Source organism: Pan paniscus, chromosome 23 (assembly GCF_029289425.2).
Source record: "Pan paniscus chromosome 23, NHGRI_mPanPan1-v2.0_pri, whole genome shotgun sequence".
In the NCBI taxonomy this organism is placed as follows: Eukaryota; Metazoa; Chordata; class Mammalia; order Primates; family Hominidae; genus Pan; species Pan paniscus.
Genome location: NC_085927.1, coordinates 55,171,818 through 55,190,881, shown reverse-complemented (window position 1 = coordinate 55,190,881; position 19,064 = coordinate 55,171,818). Strand labels below are relative to the sequence as shown.

At 42.0% G+C, this 19,064-nt stretch overlaps 2 protein-coding genes across 2 annotated transcripts in view; one reads left to right on the top strand and one right to left on the bottom strand.

Moving 5' to 3' along the window:
- FAM118A (family with sequence similarity 118 member A) overlaps positions 1-19,064 on the bottom strand; it is a 100,445-nt gene that overhangs the window by 44,816 nt on the left and 36,565 nt on the right. The window lies entirely within an intron of this gene.
- Positions 1-19,064, top strand: part of SMC1B (structural maintenance of chromosomes 1B) — a 70,099-nt gene that overhangs the window by 48,325 nt on the left and 2,710 nt on the right. The window contains exons 16-23 of the mRNA XM_003812389.6: positions 2,307-2,448; positions 3,349-3,494; positions 5,401-5,554; positions 6,570-6,668; positions 10,266-10,422; positions 11,249-11,403; positions 12,756-12,907; positions 15,557-15,626. Of these exons, the coding sequence (XP_003812437.3) occupies positions 2,307-2,448; positions 3,349-3,494; positions 5,401-5,554; positions 6,570-6,668; positions 10,266-10,422; positions 11,249-11,403; positions 12,756-12,907; positions 15,557-15,626 (1,075 nt within the window). The remainder of the gene's footprint in view (positions 1-2,306; positions 2,449-3,348; positions 3,495-5,400; positions 5,555-6,569; positions 6,669-10,265; positions 10,423-11,248; positions 11,404-12,755; positions 12,908-15,556; positions 15,627-19,064) is intronic.

The following is a 19,064-nucleotide window of genomic DNA, read 5'->3' as shown; positions in this document are numbered from 1 at the left end:
TTCACTGTGATTTCTAGGTACTGAGTTTGTGATGTCTGTGATATCCAATTAGAGGTATAGAATGGGTAGCTGAATACACAAGTTAGGAGTTCAAAGGCGAGGCCCAGGCTAGAGGTATAAATTTTGAGAATGTCCGTATATAAATGGCACTTGAAGTCATGTAACTACACAAGAGCAACAACGGAATGAATGTGGATAGAAAGGAGAAGAGATCCGGCTGGGTGCGGTGGCTCATGCCTGTAATCCCAGCACTTTGGGAGGCTGAGGTGGGCGGATCACGAGGTCAGGCGATCGAGACCATCCTGGCTAACACGGTGAAACCATGTCTCTACTAAAAATACAAAAAATTAGCCGGGCGTGGTGGCAGGTGCCTGTAGTCCTAGCTACTTGGGAGGCTGAGGCAGCAGAATGGCGTGAACCCGGGAAGCGGAGCTTGCAGTGAGCCGAGATCGTGCCACTGCACTCCAGCCTGGGCAACAGAGCAAGACTCCATCTCAAAAAAAAAAAAAAAAAAAAAAAAAAACGGAAAAGAGATCCTACAAGATGTTAGCAAGTTGAAGAGATGAGAAAGAACCATTAAAAGAGCAGCTAGTTGGGGGAAAGGAAAACCAGGGTAATGTGACACCCCAAAGCCAAGTGAAGAAGTGTTCCACTTCTACATCATCTGTATGTCTGCCTCCTGCAGCACAAATAAATTTCTTAACCTCTCCTACAGGCAATGTGGTCACGGATTAAGAGCAGGGATTCTGTTGTCCCCCTGTCTGAGTGTGTCATCCCTGGCTCTACCACTAAGTGGGTAGCCTTGGGCAAGTTGCTTAACTCTCTGTTCCTTGGTCTTCTCATCTGTTAAATAAAGATGATAATATTACTGACCTAGTAGAGTTTTACAACTTGTAAGTTAATTCATGTAAAAACTTTTATAACAGTGTCAGGTATATAGTAACCTCTCATTAAATAGTTATTAATGTTTTAATTGTTATAGTTGTTTTTATATTAGCAGCATCTAGCACAATAGCTGTTAGTACTTAAAAATGTTTCTTGAACAAATGATTCTGTTAGCAGGGTGTGGTGGGGGGGCAGGGTGAGCATGGAAAGGTTGAGCTACAGTTGACAATGGAATTCTTTATGAGGAGTTTATGAAGCTGGCAAAGTAGGAATGAACGTTCCCAAGTTTGGTGTTTATATAAGAATAGTTATTTGGGCCAGGCGCGGTGGCTCACGCCTGTAATTCCAGCACTTTGGGAGGCAGAGGCAGGTGGATCGCTTGAGGTCAGGAGTTTGAGACCAGCCTGGCCAACATGGCGAAACCCTGTCTCTATTAAAAATACAAAAATTAGCCGGGCATGGTAGCACACACCTGTAATCCCAGCTACTAGGAAGGCTGAGGCAGGAGAATTGTTTGAACCCAGGGGGCGGAGGTTGCAGTGAGCTGAGATCGCCTCACTGCATTCCAGCCTGAGCAACAGAGTGAGACTCCATCTCAAAAAAAAAAAATAGTTATTTGAAAAGACTAAATAAGAATAAACACATAAAGAAAAAGAGGAGAGGAAATCTGTAGATTATAAAAGATTTAAGAAACATCATCTGTATGCAATGTGTGGATACTGATTCAAACAACCAATTTTTCTTTTTTTTGTATCTGCTTTTGTTTTTTTGAGATGGAGTCTCACTTTGTCACCCAGGCTGGAGTGCAGTGGTGTGATCTCAACTCACTGCAACCTCCCAGGTTCAAGCAGTTCTTACCACCTCAGCTTACTGAGTAGCTGGGACTGTAGGTACACGCCACCAAGCCTGGATAATTGTTGTATTTTTAGTACAGGTGGGGTTTCACCATGTTGGCCAGGCTGGTCTTGAACTCCTGACCTCAAGTGATGTGCCACCTTGGCCTCCCAAAGTGCCGGGATTACAGGCATGAGCCACTGCGCCCAGAATAAAAGAAAATTTTTAAAAAGGAAATTTGGCAATGACAGCAATTTGATATTAATGAATTATATTTTAGCCATAATACTTTATGGTTATGAGTTAAAAGTCATTTCACTTCTAGAGATACATACAAAAATACAGGTGAAATTACATCATGTCTAGAACTTGCTTCAAATAAGCCAGTGGTGAGAGGGTCAATTAGTGGAGTTATCAGTGAAACAAGAATGACCATGAATTGATAATTATTAAGTTGGGTGACAGCTACTTGGGGGTTCATTATAGTATTCCTTTTACTTTTATATTTGTTTGAAATTTCCCATAAGAAAAAAGAAGGAATCAAAGTTTTCTGTTTACACTTGTAATGCTTGACTTTATTATACTAGATTAGAATTTGAAAAACAAAAAACTCGGCTTAATGTTCAACTTGAGTATAGTCGCAGTCACCTTAAGAAGAAACTGAATAAGATCAACACATTAAAAGAAACTATCCAGAAAGGTAGTGAAGATATTGATCACCTAAAGAAGGTAATTAATAATGGGTAGCTGAAGTGCCTCTTCATTGAAATTATGACTTCCTTCATGTGGTAAACCTTTTGTGCGCTCCTGAAGGGTCCTGTTAGTGAAGGGGTTGGGGACAGATTTAAGAAATACTTAAAGTAAAATCAGCAGAGCTTTATGAATTACTGGATGTCAACATGGGAGGAAGGGCAAGGGGATGTCACAGATGACTCCTTAGTTCTAACTGGGGTGATTGGTGAATAGGAGCAGCAGGTTAAGGAGAGAAAATTCTGGACCTGTGGAGCTTGAGTTGCCTATGTAATGTCTAGATGGCAATTTCCAGCAGGCTGTTAAAGAGTAGATAATGGGAGAAGTCTAGGCTGAAGATACAGATTTGGGAGTTGCTGGTTTATGGGAGTAAACTGAAACCACATGAGAATGGTTGAGACTCCCTAGCAGGGAGGTAGGCAGTGAAGAGCAGTGGAGCAGCGATGGGATCTGGAAGGTGGTCACTTAGCTTATGAGGAGAGTCAAAAGAGGTGGTATCACAGAAGCCCCAGAGTTTCAGGAAGGAGGAAATGATCAAGGCTGTCAAAAACGTAAAAGTCTGGAAAATGTTTAATTGACAGAGATCATGATAGCAGAAACACTCTCATTGAAGAATGGGAACAGAAGTCAGTGAGCTGAGGAATGAATCCAAAATAAGGACAAAAAAACAAAAACAAAATGAAGGATAAAGGCAGGTAATGATCACCAGTTTCTAAAAAGTATAGAACGTGAGTCACAGTCCACGATGGAAGGTCAAGTAGCACATAGGGTGAGAAGGTTCATCTCGGGATAACTGGTTTGGTGTTATTGATAAGAACATAGAAGTACCTTATTAATATAAAAGATAGTAAATCTACAATGCAGATCCTCTCTGTTCAGGCTGAAGAAAACTGTCTGCAGACAGTGAATGAACTCATGGCAAAGCAGCAGCAACTTAAGGACATACGTGTCACTCAGAACTCCAGTGCCGAGAAAGTTCAAACTCAAATTGAAGAGGAACGGAAGAAGTTTCTGGCTGTTGATAGGTAATTAAGACTTCATCAGTTTGAAAGACCTAGTCAGAGTTTTAAACATGGACACCAACTATCTGAAATGTATGAAATGAGTTGCATTTGAATATGTGCCCTTTGTTGCTCTTGGTCTCACATCACACCCTTCAAACATTGTAATTTTTTTCAAACATTCTCAACCAGGAGAAGTGGTTAGTTGTTTAGAGCAAATAGTGTTTTGTTTTTTCTTCAGACGGAGTCTCCCTTTGTTGCCCAGGCTGGACAGTGGCATGATCTCAGCTTACTGCAACCTTTGCTTCCCGGGTTCAAATGATTCTCCTGCCTTAGTCTCCCCCAAGTAGCTGGGACTACAAGAGCACACCACCATGCCCAGCTAGTGTGTGTGTGTGTGTGTGTGTGTGTGTGTGTGTGTGTGTGTGTTTCTCTTTTAGTAGAGACAGGGTTTTACCATGTTGGCCAGGTTGGTCTCGAACTCCTGACCTTAAGTGATCTGCTCGCCTCAGCCTCCCAAAGTGCTGGGATTATAGGCGTGAGCCACTGCTCCTGGCCTAGAGCAAATAGTTCTTTTTGTTGGATGAAAACATGAACCTGTATAGAGTCCCTTACCCTAATTCTACCTTGACATTGGTGTCTTCCTGTTGTACAGAGATTCCCTCTAGTCTGTGCAAGATAGCACAGAGGGTAAGGAGATAGAATTTGGAGCCACGATTTCTGGTTTCATATCCCAGCTCTGCTGTTGACATATGATACCTTAATTTCCTCATCAGTAATGGAGATAGTAATAGTGCCTACCTCACAGAATCGTTGTAAGTATTACATATGTTAATATTCATACGCACTTAGAGTGCCATTGCACTCCATCCTGGGCAACAAGAGTGAAACTCTGTCTCAAAAAAAAAAAAAAAAGTACCTGGCACAAGATTAGCTTGTGTGTCTGCCATGATGATGGCAATGACAATTTGAATTGACTGGCCTGTACCAAAATGACACCTGCTTTCCTGTCATGCATCATGATTTACATAACCATGAGTGATTAGACAAAGTTAATTCTCTGTTTTTGCTCAGCCTTTTGGCATTTCACAGTTTTTCTCACTGTTCGAAGACCTTCGGTGTTTCAAGATACAGCCAGAAAGTTCTTTGTCTAAGATTTTGGAGTGGAATTAAAGTCCGTTTACTCTTGCTTTTTTAAAACTCTTGTTTTTTGTGTAAATAGAACACATTCTTCCATTTGTTTTTTTTTAAGAGATGAGGTCTCATTATGCTGGTCTCAAACTTCTGGGCTTAAATGATCCTATTCCCTTGGCCTTCCAAAGTGCTGGATTACAGGCGTGAGCCACCACACTCAGCCCAAACAGAATACTTTCTTTTTCCCTTCATATTCTTGAAAAACACATAGTTCTTACTTTCTTCTTTCTTTCTTTTTTTTTCCATTTTCTTTTAGTCCTTTTTCCAGGTTCCTTTAAAAATCTCCCATCATTTCGATTAGTAAAACCCAAGCCCTCATTTTCAGATAGAAGGCGTTACTACATTAGTGGTGGTGGTAGCAAGGAAAACAGATTATTAAGTGTATGTGACTTACTGGCAAGGGATTTCTTTTGCTAAGAGACTGTTTATCTTGGTTTGAGGTCTAAAATGTAGAGCTTATATTTGAGTGAGGAAAGCACTGTTTTTGGTAACCTTGATTAAATCAGTAACATTTATTAGTGGAAAATGCTCCCTTAGATTAACTGAGTATATTCGTGACCTTTCTCAGGAGTGTTAACAATTAAATTACAAGCATCAATGAGAGGATTCTAGAACTTACAGCACTCACAGGAATAAATAATTCTTTTTTCATAAAAGTTTATAGCATACATTTTTCTTCCTTGGTGTAGTGTTACATAATGAGTAAAATTACTTTTTCTTATCTGTGTAATTACAGGGAAGTGGGGAAATTGCAAAAAGAAGTTGTAAGTATTCAAACTTCTCTGGAACAGAAACGATTAGAGAAGCATAACTTGCTGCTTGATTGCAAAGTGCGAGACATTGAGATAATCCTTTTGTCGGGGTCACTGGATGACATCATTGAAGTGGAGGTATTCTAGCAAATGACTGTAAAATATGTGCCATTGTGTGGAACTTAATGCATTGCCCTTTGCTTATTCTTTCTCTTGTTCTGTAGCCCCTTTAGGGGTGGTGAAGACATCTCATAGGAGGGAAAAAGGGCAAAATGACTGTCATCTCAGAGGACTAGGGCCACGGGATGAACCCATGTTTCTTACCTGCATATTAGATACCCAAGAGAAATCAGAGAATTAAAGTTGTTGGAGTTAAGAATGTTTTTGCACAATGAGCCACAGGCAGTATGCAGCGGTTCCCTGCACTCTCATAACATTTTACATCATGTGCGGGGGTGGTTCTTGCTCTGCACCTTCTCCAACAGTTGTATTGAGGTCCTTCTCAGAAGAAACGTGCCCTACTGAGTATCTCCAGGTGGTGACGGAACAGGAGGAGGCAAGAATGGACACCAAAGAAATCACAGGATAAAACCAAGGCTCACTAACATTTCCCTGTTGGCCTTTTTTCTTTCTTTTTCACCACATTTGGATTATACAGGACACTTTAGATTGGCTGGAAGTACAATCATTCCTTGATATCCACAGGGATGGATCCAGGATCCCCCATGTATATCAAAATCCGAGGATGCTGAAATCTCTTATCTAAAATGGCATAGTTTTGGTATATGACCTATGCGCATCCTCCCATATACATGCATGCCTCGTTTTATTCTACTTCACAGATATTGCAGGGGTTTTTTTGTTTTTGTTTTTGTTTTTGTTTTACAGATTGAAGGTTTGTGGTAAGCCCATGCTGATAAAGTCTGTTGGTACCATTTTTCCAACAGCATATGCTCACTTTTCTGTGTCTCTGTGTCACATTTTGATAATTCTCGAAATCTTTCAAACTTTTTTATTATTATATGTCTGTTAAGGTGATCTATATAACTGATCTTTGATGTTACTATTGTAATTGTTTTTGGAGTGCCATGAACCACTCCCATATAAGACAACAAACTTAATCAACAAATGTATGTGTTCACATATTTTTCAGATGGGAACTGAAGCAGAAAGTACCCAGGCAACAATTGATATCTATGAAAAAGAAGAAGCCTTTGAAATAGACTACAGCTCTCTAAAAGAGGATTTGAAGGTAATGGAAAGCTTTCTGTTGTTTATCACTCACAGTAATATGGAATATTTAAATCTTACAGAATCATTTTTGGATGATAGAATTAAGTTTGTTTTTTTTTTTTTAAAGATTTCCTAATGGTTTTGGAAGAAATATACAAAGGAAAAACACTGTAATCATGAAACTTCTGACACAAATTGTGGGTCTCTCCCACACCAAGCAATTCTCTAATTCTTTGAATACCAAATGGGTGTTCTACAATTAAGTTCAATTCTGACACTGTCTACCTGGAGTTAGCATCAGATCCCACAAAGTAATGGCTCAGTCCCACAAGACTGGCCACTCTTCAGATACCAATCACAAGTCCAGGCCTCCCAGACTCATGGCCAGTTGGCTGTAAATCAGGAGTTTTCACAACTCCTTCCACAGATTTGATAATATGCTAGAATGGCTCATAGAACTCAGGGGAATACTTTATTTACATTAACCAGTTCATTTTTAAAGGCTACAACTCATGGAACAGCCAAATGGATGAGATGCATAGGACTAGGTATGAGAAAGGGTCCATGCCCTATCTCACACCTTCTCCGGGCATGTCACCCTCCCAGCATCTCTTGTGTGGTCACCAACCTGGAAGCTCTTCACAACCCACTGTTTAGGGATTCTTATGGGAGGTTCATTACATACATGATTGATAAATCATGGGCAATTGGTGATCCAGACTCAATCTTCAGCCTTTCTCCCCCACCTCCTTAGAGAAGAGGGGCTGAAGGTTCCAGCCCTCCAATCACCTGGTTGGTTCCTCTTGCAATAGTCCCCATCCTCCAACAGTCAGCTCATTAGGTATGATTGACGGGGGCTTATCATGAATAATAAAAGATGCCCCTCTCACTCCTACCACTCAGGAAATTGCAAAGGTTTTAGGTATGCTGTGCCTAGAACTGGGATGAAAACCAAATATATATTTATTGTATCATGTTATCACAAAATAGCTAGTAAATATATTGGTTACTTTAAAAAATGTTTATGTCAGCATTTCTGACTGTGTTGTGTAGAACACTGGTATCATGAAATGTCTAGCCAAAGAAGAAAAGTTTCTGTGGTTACTTTTTGAGAAAGTCTTTTCCCTTCTTGGGAAGGGAAGAGAAGAGATTCACAATGGATATTAAAGTTTTTGAGAAGTCCTTCAATAAACAAAAGTAACCAACTACTTACTCCAGCATCCCAAATTTGCTCACTGGCATCCCACTGCAGTACCCTTAGTAGACACAGGCCTCTCTCAGGATTGTAGGTGATGGTGTGGCACACCCTTCACAGCTGCAGAGCACTGACCTGGAATCCAGCTTTAATTTAACTTAATTTAGTGCCTTTAATTGAGCAGCTCTGGCTCTGTTTCCCAGTCATCCCTGTAGCCATATATTTCTTTGGGTGTTGGCTTCATTCTGAAGCTGCTTCTCTCCTGAATGCAACATGAGCGCAGCTATTCTTGGCTTTACAGCCACACAGCTACAACCTTCAGAGATGAAAGAAGCTGTCTTTTGTAGTGGTGCTAGTGAAAGGAAAATGAAAACTTGGACCCCAATTCACTGTACCAAGAGGAAGAAATTAGGCTGAAAGCTGAGTCATGCAAAAAACTGCCTTTCCTTTTGTTCCTAAGCAGAGAGCTACATATAAAAAATTAAGTATCAGGCCGGGCGTGGTGGCTCACGCCTGTAATCCCAGCACTTTGGGAGGCTGACATGGGCAGATCACCTGAGGTCAGGAGTTCGAGACCAGCCTGGCCAACATGACGAAACCCTGTCTCCACTAAAAACACACAAAAAATTAGCCGGGCACAGTGGCATGTGCCTGTAATCCCAGCTACTCAGGAGGCTGAGGCAGGAGAATTGCTTCAGCCTGGGATGTGGAGGTTGCAGTGAGCCAAGATTGTGCCACTGCACTCCAGCCAGGGTGACAGAGAAAGACTCTGTCTCAAAAAAAAAAAAAAAGAAAAGAAAAGAAAAATTAAGTATTTCCCCAGGTAGCAACTCCGTGGGGAGATATTTATGGTTTCTCATCTTATGGTAAAGTGCTGATTTACTGAGCATGAGATGAATCCATAATTGACTGTTTCCTGCCTACTCCTTTTCTCTTGCGATATATGGATTCAGTGATGTGACCATATACTTCCTCTTGCTCCTGCCTGCTTTTCCCCTTTAAATATCAAAGCCCTCAAAATCATCTTTGGAGAAAGGCACAGACTTCTCTCTGGGGCAAGTCCTTAACCTTGGTAAAATAAACTAAATTGATTGAGACCTGTCTCAGATACTCTTTGGTTTACATGCTGTTCTAAAATTGAAGAAAGGTTTTACCTACAAAGCCCCAGCAATTGTCCCCTCATCACAGTTGCCTGAATGGGGTCACATATTCACTGCTGAACGAATCACTGTAGAGGGAGGAGGATGGTGGACTTTACCTTAGACCAAGCAGGCCCTGCCTCTAAGTCTAAGTACATGTGGTCCAGGATGGAGAAGTGGATCTACCTGGTCAAAAGCATGTGCTGCATTACAAAAAAAATGGAGAACAGATGCTGAGTAGCAATATCCACCACATCTTTTCAGTTTATATGCTGTTAATATATTTTGTTAGACTTTTTTTTGTTTTGTTTTGTTTTTGAGACGGAGTCTTGCTCTGTCACCCAGGCTGGAGTGCAATGGTGCAATCTCGGCTCACTGCAACCTCCACCTCCCGGGTTCAAGCGATTGTCCTGCCTCAGCCTCCCAAGTAGCTGGGACTACAGGTGTCCGCCACCATGCCTGGCTAATTTTTGTATTTTTAGTAGAGATGGGGTTTCACCATGTTGGTCAGGCTGGTCTTGAACTCTTGACCTCAGGTGATCCACATGCTTTGGCCTCCCAAAGTGCCGGGATTACAGGCATGAGCCACCACACACAGCCTACTTTTTGTACTCTGATTGTATTTGTGGCAAAAAAAAGCTTCTGGAAGGGCGTGGCCACTTTTTCTCTTCTATTCATCACTTGTGTCAGGTTTAAGTGTTAACCTGTCTAGCTGGATTGGATCCCCTCTCCCTGCCCCGTAGTACCTATGCTTGCCCTATTAGAAGTCTTTTCACTTCGCTGTAAAAGCTGGTTTAAATCCCAGCTACTCGGGAGGCTGAAGTGGGAGGACTGCTTGAGGTCAGGAGCTCAAGACCAGCCTGAGCAACAGAGTGAGACCTGTCTCTTACAAAAAATTTTTAATCCAGTTTATATGTCTGATTTCCCTGTAAGTCTTTAAAGGCAAAGACTGAATAGCTTCCATCATTGAATCCTCAGTGTAATACATAGTAGATTATGAATATTTTTAAATAAATGAAGGTGAAGTATAAATTGTTGCTTTTTACCCAGATTAAAAAATGAGCTGAAATGTGTTCAAAGAAAAGAGCACTGCCGACTCAGGAAGCTACAAATATTGCAGCAGGACTGCACCTCCAGGCTCAGAGAGGGCTTTGGGGAGAGAAGGAGTGGATGCACAGGGACCTGGGGGGTCCAGATGGTGAAGTGCCCCACACACGCACCCTACCTTGCTGGATGTAAAAGACATGCCATGCCAGTCAGTGTTGTTCTTTGCCCATAATAGGCTCTACAGTCTGATCAAGAAATCGAGGCCCACCTTAGGCTCTTATTGCAGCAAGTAGCATCCCAGGAAGATATCTTACTGAAAACAGCAGCCCCAAACCTACGAGCACTGGAGACCTTAAAGACTGTCAGAGACAAGTTTCAAGAATCCACAGATGGTAAAATTGAGTGTAGTCACTAACAAGATTATATTCATGGGTGTTTTGATTGCTATAAAATTTGCCAACAATCTCCCCTCTGTTGTCCCTTTTTGTTATAGATTTTTTCCTCTGTGGTCTTATATTAATGTGTGCTTTTAATACTGAATCATTAATTGTTTCCTTTTTGAAATGCTTTGCTTTAATTTAAAACCAGGTTTATTGGTGATTTTAAAACACATGTATTTTTTTCATACCAAAAAAATTGACATAATAAATACTCTTATCAGGCCGGGCGCAGTAGCTCACGCCTGTAATCCCAGCACTTTGGGAGGCTGAGGTGGGCGGATCATCTGAGGTCAGGAGTTCAAGACCAGCCTGGTCAACATGGTAAAACCCCATGTCTACTAAAAATACAAAAATTAGTTGGGTGTGGTGGCACACACCTGTAGTCCCAGCTACTCGGGAGGCTGAGGCAGGAGAATCGCTTGAACCTGGGAGGTGGAGGTTGCAGTGAGCCGAGATCACGCCACTGAGCTCCAGCCTGAGCAACAGAGCAAGACTCCGTCTCTAAATAAATAAATACATACATACATACATACATACATACATACATACCCTATCAGAACTTGTCAATATTATTTAGCAATTAGCCCTACTAGAAAAGAGGCTCATGAATTCTAAGAGCTATTTTCTTGGAATTAATAATAGTTTAGGTATTTTGAAGGTATCTTTACTCAAGAGATCCAAACTCAAATCCAATTTTAAAAATATTTTATGCTTTACAGTTTAAGTAAAAGAACCTCCTCAGTGGTCTCTAAAATAAAGAACATTGATTCTCTCTTAGCTTTTGAGGCCAGCAGAAAGGAAGCCAGAATGTGTAGGCAAGAGTTCGAGCAAGTGAAAAAAAGGAGATACGATCTTTTCACCCAGTGTTTTGAGCATGTCTCAATCTCAATTGATCAAATCTACAAGAAGCTCTGCAGAAACGACAGTGCCCAAGTATGTATCTTTCATCCTCAAATAGTGAGAATTCTGTGTTACTGGTGGTGGTTTTTTTTTTTTTTGGTGGGAAATAACCACTGCCACATTATTTGAGCAACTCACTCATGGGGCAAAGTCAGTTCATGAAGAGTGGTTATCTAATGACCTGCGTTGTAGATCCCATTCACTCCACACTGTTCAGTGTGGACAAGTCAAAACCTCTCTGGGTCTGTTTCTTCATCTGAAAAATAAATGGACTAAATCATTTTGTTTCCAAATTCTCTTTTAGTTCCAAAATTCTGTAGTCTGGTATTAATTTGATTTTATAGAACTGTTGGTTTCTGTGGTAAATGTGGAATAATAGAGGATCCTGGGAAGATGGTTCATCTGTGGAGTTGACCAGAGTAACAAAAGAGAGGAAAATAACTAAAGGCAGGGTTCAAATTCAGATATGACCCTTTTAATGATAACTACTCCCATTCCATTATCAGTATCCATAGCAAATACTTGTGGAATTGAATGTGAAATGAAGATGTAGGTCAGGACTTACGCACCTGCTCTGCTTTTGTTTTCTCATTTTCTTTTATGACTAAAAGGTGATCCTGGATCAGATATTTAGAACTTCAACTGAAAATAACTTATTTTCAGTAAAGTAAGACTAAAACCCATTAACCCTTTTTTTTTCTTTCTTTCTTTCTTTTTTTTTTTTTTTTGAGACAGTTTCCCTCTGTTGCCCAGGCTGGAATGCAGTGGTGCGATCTCGGCTCACTGAAACCTCCACCTCCCGGGTTCAAGTGTCTCAGCTTCCCAAGTAGCTGGGATTACAGGCGCATACCAACAAGCCTGGCTAATTTTTGTATTTTTTGTAGAGACAGGGTTTCACCATGTTGGCCAGACTGGTCTCAAACTCCTGACCTCAAGTGATCTGCCTGCCTCGGCCTCCCAACATGCTGGGATTACAGGCATGAGTCACCATGCCTAACTCTTTGAGAACAAGATTCATCTCTGTTTATCTACAGTACCTGGCCCATAATAGGTATTCAGTACATGTTTGATGAACGTATCAGTGAGTGAACTGCATGAAGACTGTTTTGTAAGACTGTGGCATGTGCCTCTGAGGTTTGACTGGCAGTCTGGTGGAAAGGGCTGATCCCTGGGTATGTTAGGAGAGTGTTTTCCCTCTACCGCCTACCCAGACAACCCTGTTGTCTGTGATTACATGTAGAACTAAATACATTATTTATAGGCATTGGTAGTTTTCCATCAAAATTGAAGAAAAGCTAACCAATAGAATATTTTGCAGTTAAACTCCAAGTTGAACTTTATCAGTTGCTTTTCTGATATTGCTAAATAAATAACATGTGTTTCAGGCATTTCTTAGCCCAGAGAACCCTGAAGAACCTTACTTGGAGGGAATTAGCTATAACTGTGTGGCCCCAGGCAAACGGTTTATGCCAATGGACAATTTGTCAGGGGGAGAAAAGTGTGTGGCAGCCTTGGCTCTCCTGTTTGCCGTGCACAGGTAAGGTCACAAAAGCTATTCAGTTTTCATATCAGGGCAGAAGCCAAGGGGACCTTCCTACAGAAGATATATTAACTATTGTCTTAATTAATATTTAGCAAATGGGATACAAAACTATCTTCTTCAGCCAGACAATTCAGATTATGTTTTAGGCCTACAACAATTTAGACTTTACACAGCAAATCGAAGACAGAATTCTTAGATTTTTAGTGGGTTTTTTTTTTTTTTTTGGAGACAGAGTCTCACTATGTTGCTTAGGCTAGGCTCAAACTCCCAGGTCAAGTGATCCTTCTGCCTGAGTCACCTGAGTAGGCAGGACCACAGGCATGTGCTACCATGCCCAGCTAGTTAGTGACAGATTTTTATTCAATTTCTGTTATTATCAATAGCTACTACTATTCCATTTTAGAAAAGAAAAAATACTTGGAATGGCCAGAGGTGACATCAGGATTGACAAAAATCCCAATTTGTGTATTATTTTCTTAGTCAATAGTCAGAGATCTGCTACTTAGTAAAGAATGTTGAAGTATTTCTTCTATAAAAGTATTTAATCTTCTTATTTCCACTGATGGTGGTGGAACTGTTTCTTTGTAAAACAAATCAAGAAACAAAAAGTTACCTACAATTAAGGCAGTTAACCTCTTTCAACATTCAGAACATTAGATGAAGATCTAAAGTACAGATGCTGAACCTGGGCAACATAGTGAGACCCCGTGTCTACAGAAAATAGAAAAAAGTTAGCCAGATGTGGTGACACATGTCTGTAGGCCCAGCTACCCAGAGGCTGAGGTGGGAGGATTGCTGGAGCCCAGGAGTTCGAGGCTGCAATAAACCGTGATGACACCACTGCACACTAGCCTAGGTGAAAGAACAAAACTCTGTCTCAAAAAATATATGCATAATACAATTAGTAAAATATAGATACTGCTGCTTCTCTATTTCTATGACCAGGAACAAAAACATACAAGAGTTTGAAAACTTTTTACTGGTCTCTAGAAGGAAAAGGAATAGGCCGCCACAGGAAAAGAAAAGAGAAAACCATAAAAGCTGGAGGCCTGCTTTGAACAAGTCATCTGAGCAGAATCAGACAGGTGGCACCCACATCCATTTAGTCAACAGATATTTACTAGTTACTGTGTATCAGGTGCTGTTGCAGGCACTGGGGAGACAGCTGTGAACAAAACAAAATGCCTGCCTTGAAGATACTTCATTTTAGTTGGGGAAGGCAGATAATAAATAAGGTAAATTAGTAAACTATCCAATATAGAGAATATTAGAAAGTAACAAGTTCTATAGAGAAAAAAAGCAGGGAATGGAGATGGTGAGTGGCAGGGAAGTGGTTAGCAATATTAAAGAGTCATCTGGGAAGGTCTATTTGAGAAGGTAACATTTGAGCAAAGATTTGAAGGAATAAATGGAGCAGGTCATGTAGACAGCTAAGGGAAGAATATTCTTAGACATCAGCAACAGCAAGTGCAAAAGGCCCCGAGACCAGAGTGAGCCCAGCATGGATGGAGAATAGACTGTATGCAGCAGTGGCAGGCACAGGGCTAGGGGACTGGTCACAATCAAGGTGAAAGACGGCGATGGTGATTGGGCCAAGGTGAGAGGATATGGTTGTGCAGACGGAATTTGCTGACAGGTACAGGTGTGAAGGAAGTGATGTGAAGGGGATGGCTCTGTGGGTTTTGACCTAATCAACTAGAGTAATAAGAGCTGCCATTAACTGAGATGGAGAAGACCACAGGAGGGAACATGTTTGGAGGGCAGGGGAGAAGTTTGCTTTGAGATGAGTTTGAGATATGTATTAGTCACCCACATGGAATTGTAGAGAAAGTAGTTGGACATTTGAGGTTAGAACTCAGGAGACAGGGCCGGGCACGGTGGCTCACGCGTGTAATCCCAGCACTTTGGGAGGCCGAGGCGGGCGGATCACAAGGTCAGGAGATCAAGACCATCCTGGCCAACATGATGAAACCCCATCCCTATTAAAAGTACAAAAATTAGCTGGGCGTAGTGGCGCATGCCTGTAATCCCAGCTACTCGGGAGGCTGAGGCAGGAGAATCACTTGAACCCGGGAGGCAGAGGTTGCAGTGAGCCGGGATTGTGCCACTGCACTCCAGCCTGGTGACAGAGCGGGACTCCATCTCAAAAAATAAAAAAATTTAAAAAAAATTAAAAAAAAAAAAAACTCAGGAGACAGGTTAGAATTATTGGTAAGAGGGCGGGAGCCATCAGTATTTGGGTGGTATTTAAAACCCTGAGGCCAGATTTAATCACCAAGGGAGTTGATTAGATAAGCACAGAGCCCTGAGGGCACCGCAGCCATCCAAAGTTGGAGAGATGAAGAGTTCTCAGCAGACTCAGAAAAAGCGGGGGCTGAGGGGAAGTAGACTGTGTCCCCTTACAAGTCACAAAGCAGTATTTCAAGGAGGAGGGAGTGACCAATCCCAAATACTCCTTGCATAGGTCACATACATGTGGACTGATAACTAAGCACTGGATTTAGTAACATAGAGGTCACCGATTACTTAGAAATATCCAAAAGAATGTGTTTTATTTATTCTGAATACTGTTAATCTTTTTCTCCAAGTCTTTTGTAAAACAAATAGAAAATTGTAACTTACTTGATTGTAATTTTTTTCTAGTTTTCGTCCTGCCCCATTCTTTGTTTTAGATGAAGTGGATGCAGCCCTAGACAATACTAACATAGGCAAAGTAAGTTTCTGCTTTTCATTTTCAATAGACTGTCTACAATTCAAGGATCATGTGAGGCAAGCAATGGAAAATGCTCATTAAAAATCAGTCCTTGGTCTAGGCACGGTGGCTCACGCCTGTAATCCCAGCACTTTGGGAGGCCGAGGCAGGCAGATCACAAGGTCAGGAGTTTAAGACCAGCCTGACCAACATGGTGAATCTCCGTCTCTACTAAAAATACAAAAATTAGCCAGGTGTGGTGGTGTGCGCCTGTAATCCCAGCTACTCAGGAGGCTGAGGCAGCAGAATCACTTGAACCCGGGAGGTGAAGGTTGCAGTGAGCCGAGATTGCACCACTGCAGTCCAGCCTAAGCGACAGAGTGAGACTGTCTCAAAAAAACAAAACAAAACAAAACAAAAAATTCAGTCCTTGGCCAGGCACCCGTGGCTCACGCCTGTAATCCCAGCACTTTGGGAGGCTGAGGCAGGTGGATTACTTGAGGTCAGGAGTTCGAGACCAGCCTGGTCAACATGGTGAAACCTGGTCTCTACTAAAAATACAAAAATTAGCTAGGCGTGGTGGTGGGTGCCTGTAATCCCAGCTACTTGGGAGGCCGAGGCATGACAATCGGCTGAACCCAGGAGGTGGAGTTTGCAGTGAGCTGAGTTTGTGCCACTGCACTCCAGCCTGAGCGACAGAGACTCTGTCTCAAAAAAAAAAAAAAATCAGTCCTTGTAGGCTGGGCTTGGTGGCTCATGCCTGTAATCCCAGCACTTCGGGAGGCTGAGGCGGGTGGATTGCTTGAGTCCAAGAGTTTGAGACCAGCCTGGGCAACATAAGGAGACCTTGTCCCTACAAAAAATTTAAAAAAATAATTATCTGAGCATGGTGGCACACATCTGTGGTCCCAGCTACTCAAGAGGCTGAGGTGGGAGGATCACCTGAGCCTGAGAGACAGAGATTGCAGTGAGCCGAGACCGTGCCACTGCACTCCAGGAAAAAAAAAAAAAAAAAACAGTCCTTTTGAAATCTAAGCTAAATATCTAAAACAAGTTGATTCAGGGTAGTTTTCATTCAAGGCTTAGAAGACCTTCCAGAGTTGATGAGAAATCAACATGGGGGTCAAATGAGGATCACTGTACTTGATCAACAATGTTACTGCTGGCATAACAGGTTTCTCACCAAATCTAGATATTGGGAATTAGAGAACCCCTAATAACAGGCCCCAAGAGTACCATCTCTCAATTCCAAAAGAATTAAAGTTTAAAATCCTACCTTCCCAGTTTTTATATCTATTTATTTATTTGAGACCAGGTTATGAGACTGGCTAATTTTTGTGTTTTTGGTAGAGATGGGGTTTCACCATGTTACCAAGGCTGGTCTCAAACTCTTGGGCTCAAGAGATCTACCCGCTTCAACCTCCCAAAGTGCTGGGATTACAGGCGTCAGCCACCACACCAGCCCTACTTCCCAGTTCTATCAAAATGTATCCAATAATTTACTGTACTTGAGCATGATCCTGTTTTCAGTCTTTGAGAGAATGAGAGAACTAAGGAACAGTTTCACACTTAGGAGTTGAATTTCAGTCAGTACTCAAGGATCAGTGGGTAGATACTCAGAGCCCACCTAAAAGAGCTGGGCTCTCAGCCCAAACAAATTGACAGTGACTAGATTGAATTTTGGACATGAGAGTGGGGTCTGCTATGGAACATGAACAAAGGATGGAGGCAAATCCTGGCAGTGCCCGACACTGCCCAGGGGAAGGGTAGCACCGGCCTGCAGAGTTCCCAGTATCATGGTTCTGCTACTGGGGCCATTCATTCTTGGAGATGGGTGAATTAGGTTCTCCTGGTTCTGATTCCAGGCCCATCCATCTTCTAGAAATGACCAGGCTTTGCATTAACGGCTGCTTACAGGGTGGCTGCTCTGGTCATGCTGAGAGATGTATTTCTCATCATTTACTTATAAATTGGCATTCTGGGCCAGGTGCGGTGGCTCATGCCTGTAATTCCAACACTTTGAGAGGCTGAGGCGGGAGGATCACTTGAGCTCAGGAGTTCGAGACCAGCCTGAGCAACATAGTGAGACCTTGTCTCTATTATAAATATATTTAAAAAGAAAAAAAGAAATAAATTGGCATTCTGGTTTATAACCTAGTCTTGTGAGTGATGTTAAGGAGCCCATGGCTGAGAGATGTTTTCAGTCTCGGGGTACCACCCAGTAGGTTCTGCACCTCTGAAGCTGACCTCCTTGATTTCTTACTCTGTTGAGTCTCATGTGAATTGCCTGGGTAGCTGCAACCTGAGGTACCTTCTGATGGCATGAATGTAGTCTTTGAGCATTTCTCAAATTGTATTCATCTGAGAAAATCTCTTGAAGGCCCTGCATTTTTAACATGGCCCAGGGATACACAAGAGTATCACATCAACTCCATACCCCCAAAAAGTCTCTGCCAGAAGCTTCATGGCAGCTGGGAAAGGAAACAGGACATGGTAGCAGGGGAGGAAACAGGACATGGTAGCTGGGAAGGAAACAGGAAAGAAGAGCATCTTGAGTTGTCTCCCGAATGCCAGCCAGCGTGCATCAAATGACTGGACTCCATGGCGGACTCATCTGGGAGAAATCTCCCCTTAGGAGGAGAATTTTCGCACTTTATATCCCACATTCTGTGAGGGGAAATCTTGGTGGCTATCTTTTTCTTGGCTGTATTGAAGGTATTTGTTTGAGGAAAAATTAGATGTTTGCATTGGTGGCATCTCCAGGTACTAGGTCTTACTTCAGACTCCTACTAGTACCCATCCTATGTATTAAAAGCTCTTAATTGCATTATCCCTTTTGAGATGTATTTTTCTGACACTCCGTTGCTGAATTGAGTATGAGCAGTTATGTAGTATGAAGAACTATGAAGCACCCTCCACTCCCTCTTGTGATCAGGGTGCCCAACAGGTAACTCTCCAGGAAAAACGCATGCCCTGCATCTTCGCATCCTATCTCCCCTTCTTTTCCTATTATGGGCCCAAGACCTTTTTTCAGCCCTGTCATAGTGGCTACTACCATCGCCTCTAATGCTGGAAGTTCCTTCTATGAATTCAGCCTCTTAGAGCAGTTTCTTTCCTTTCTCACGTAAAACATGGCCACTCATTCCTCAATGGAAGCTACCATTCCTACTTCCAGAGCTTGTGTCCACAGGATCTTTGGTGCACATGGAGAAGACCCATTCTGGGCCCTCAGAGAAATCCAGGAGTTGGTATTACCTTTGTTAGACTGTTGGTAGTTTTTCTCTTCTTGGGGTTTATCACCGTCGAAGCTCTGAGTGGTTTGTTCACCAAGACTCATCTCTATTGAGTCCATTTTGCACTTCTCATTTCCTTGGAATTGAGCTTCCTTAGGGAACCAGAGTTCACCTCTAACCAAATGACCTGATTATGGATTACGAATACATATATAATTGCCCTGTT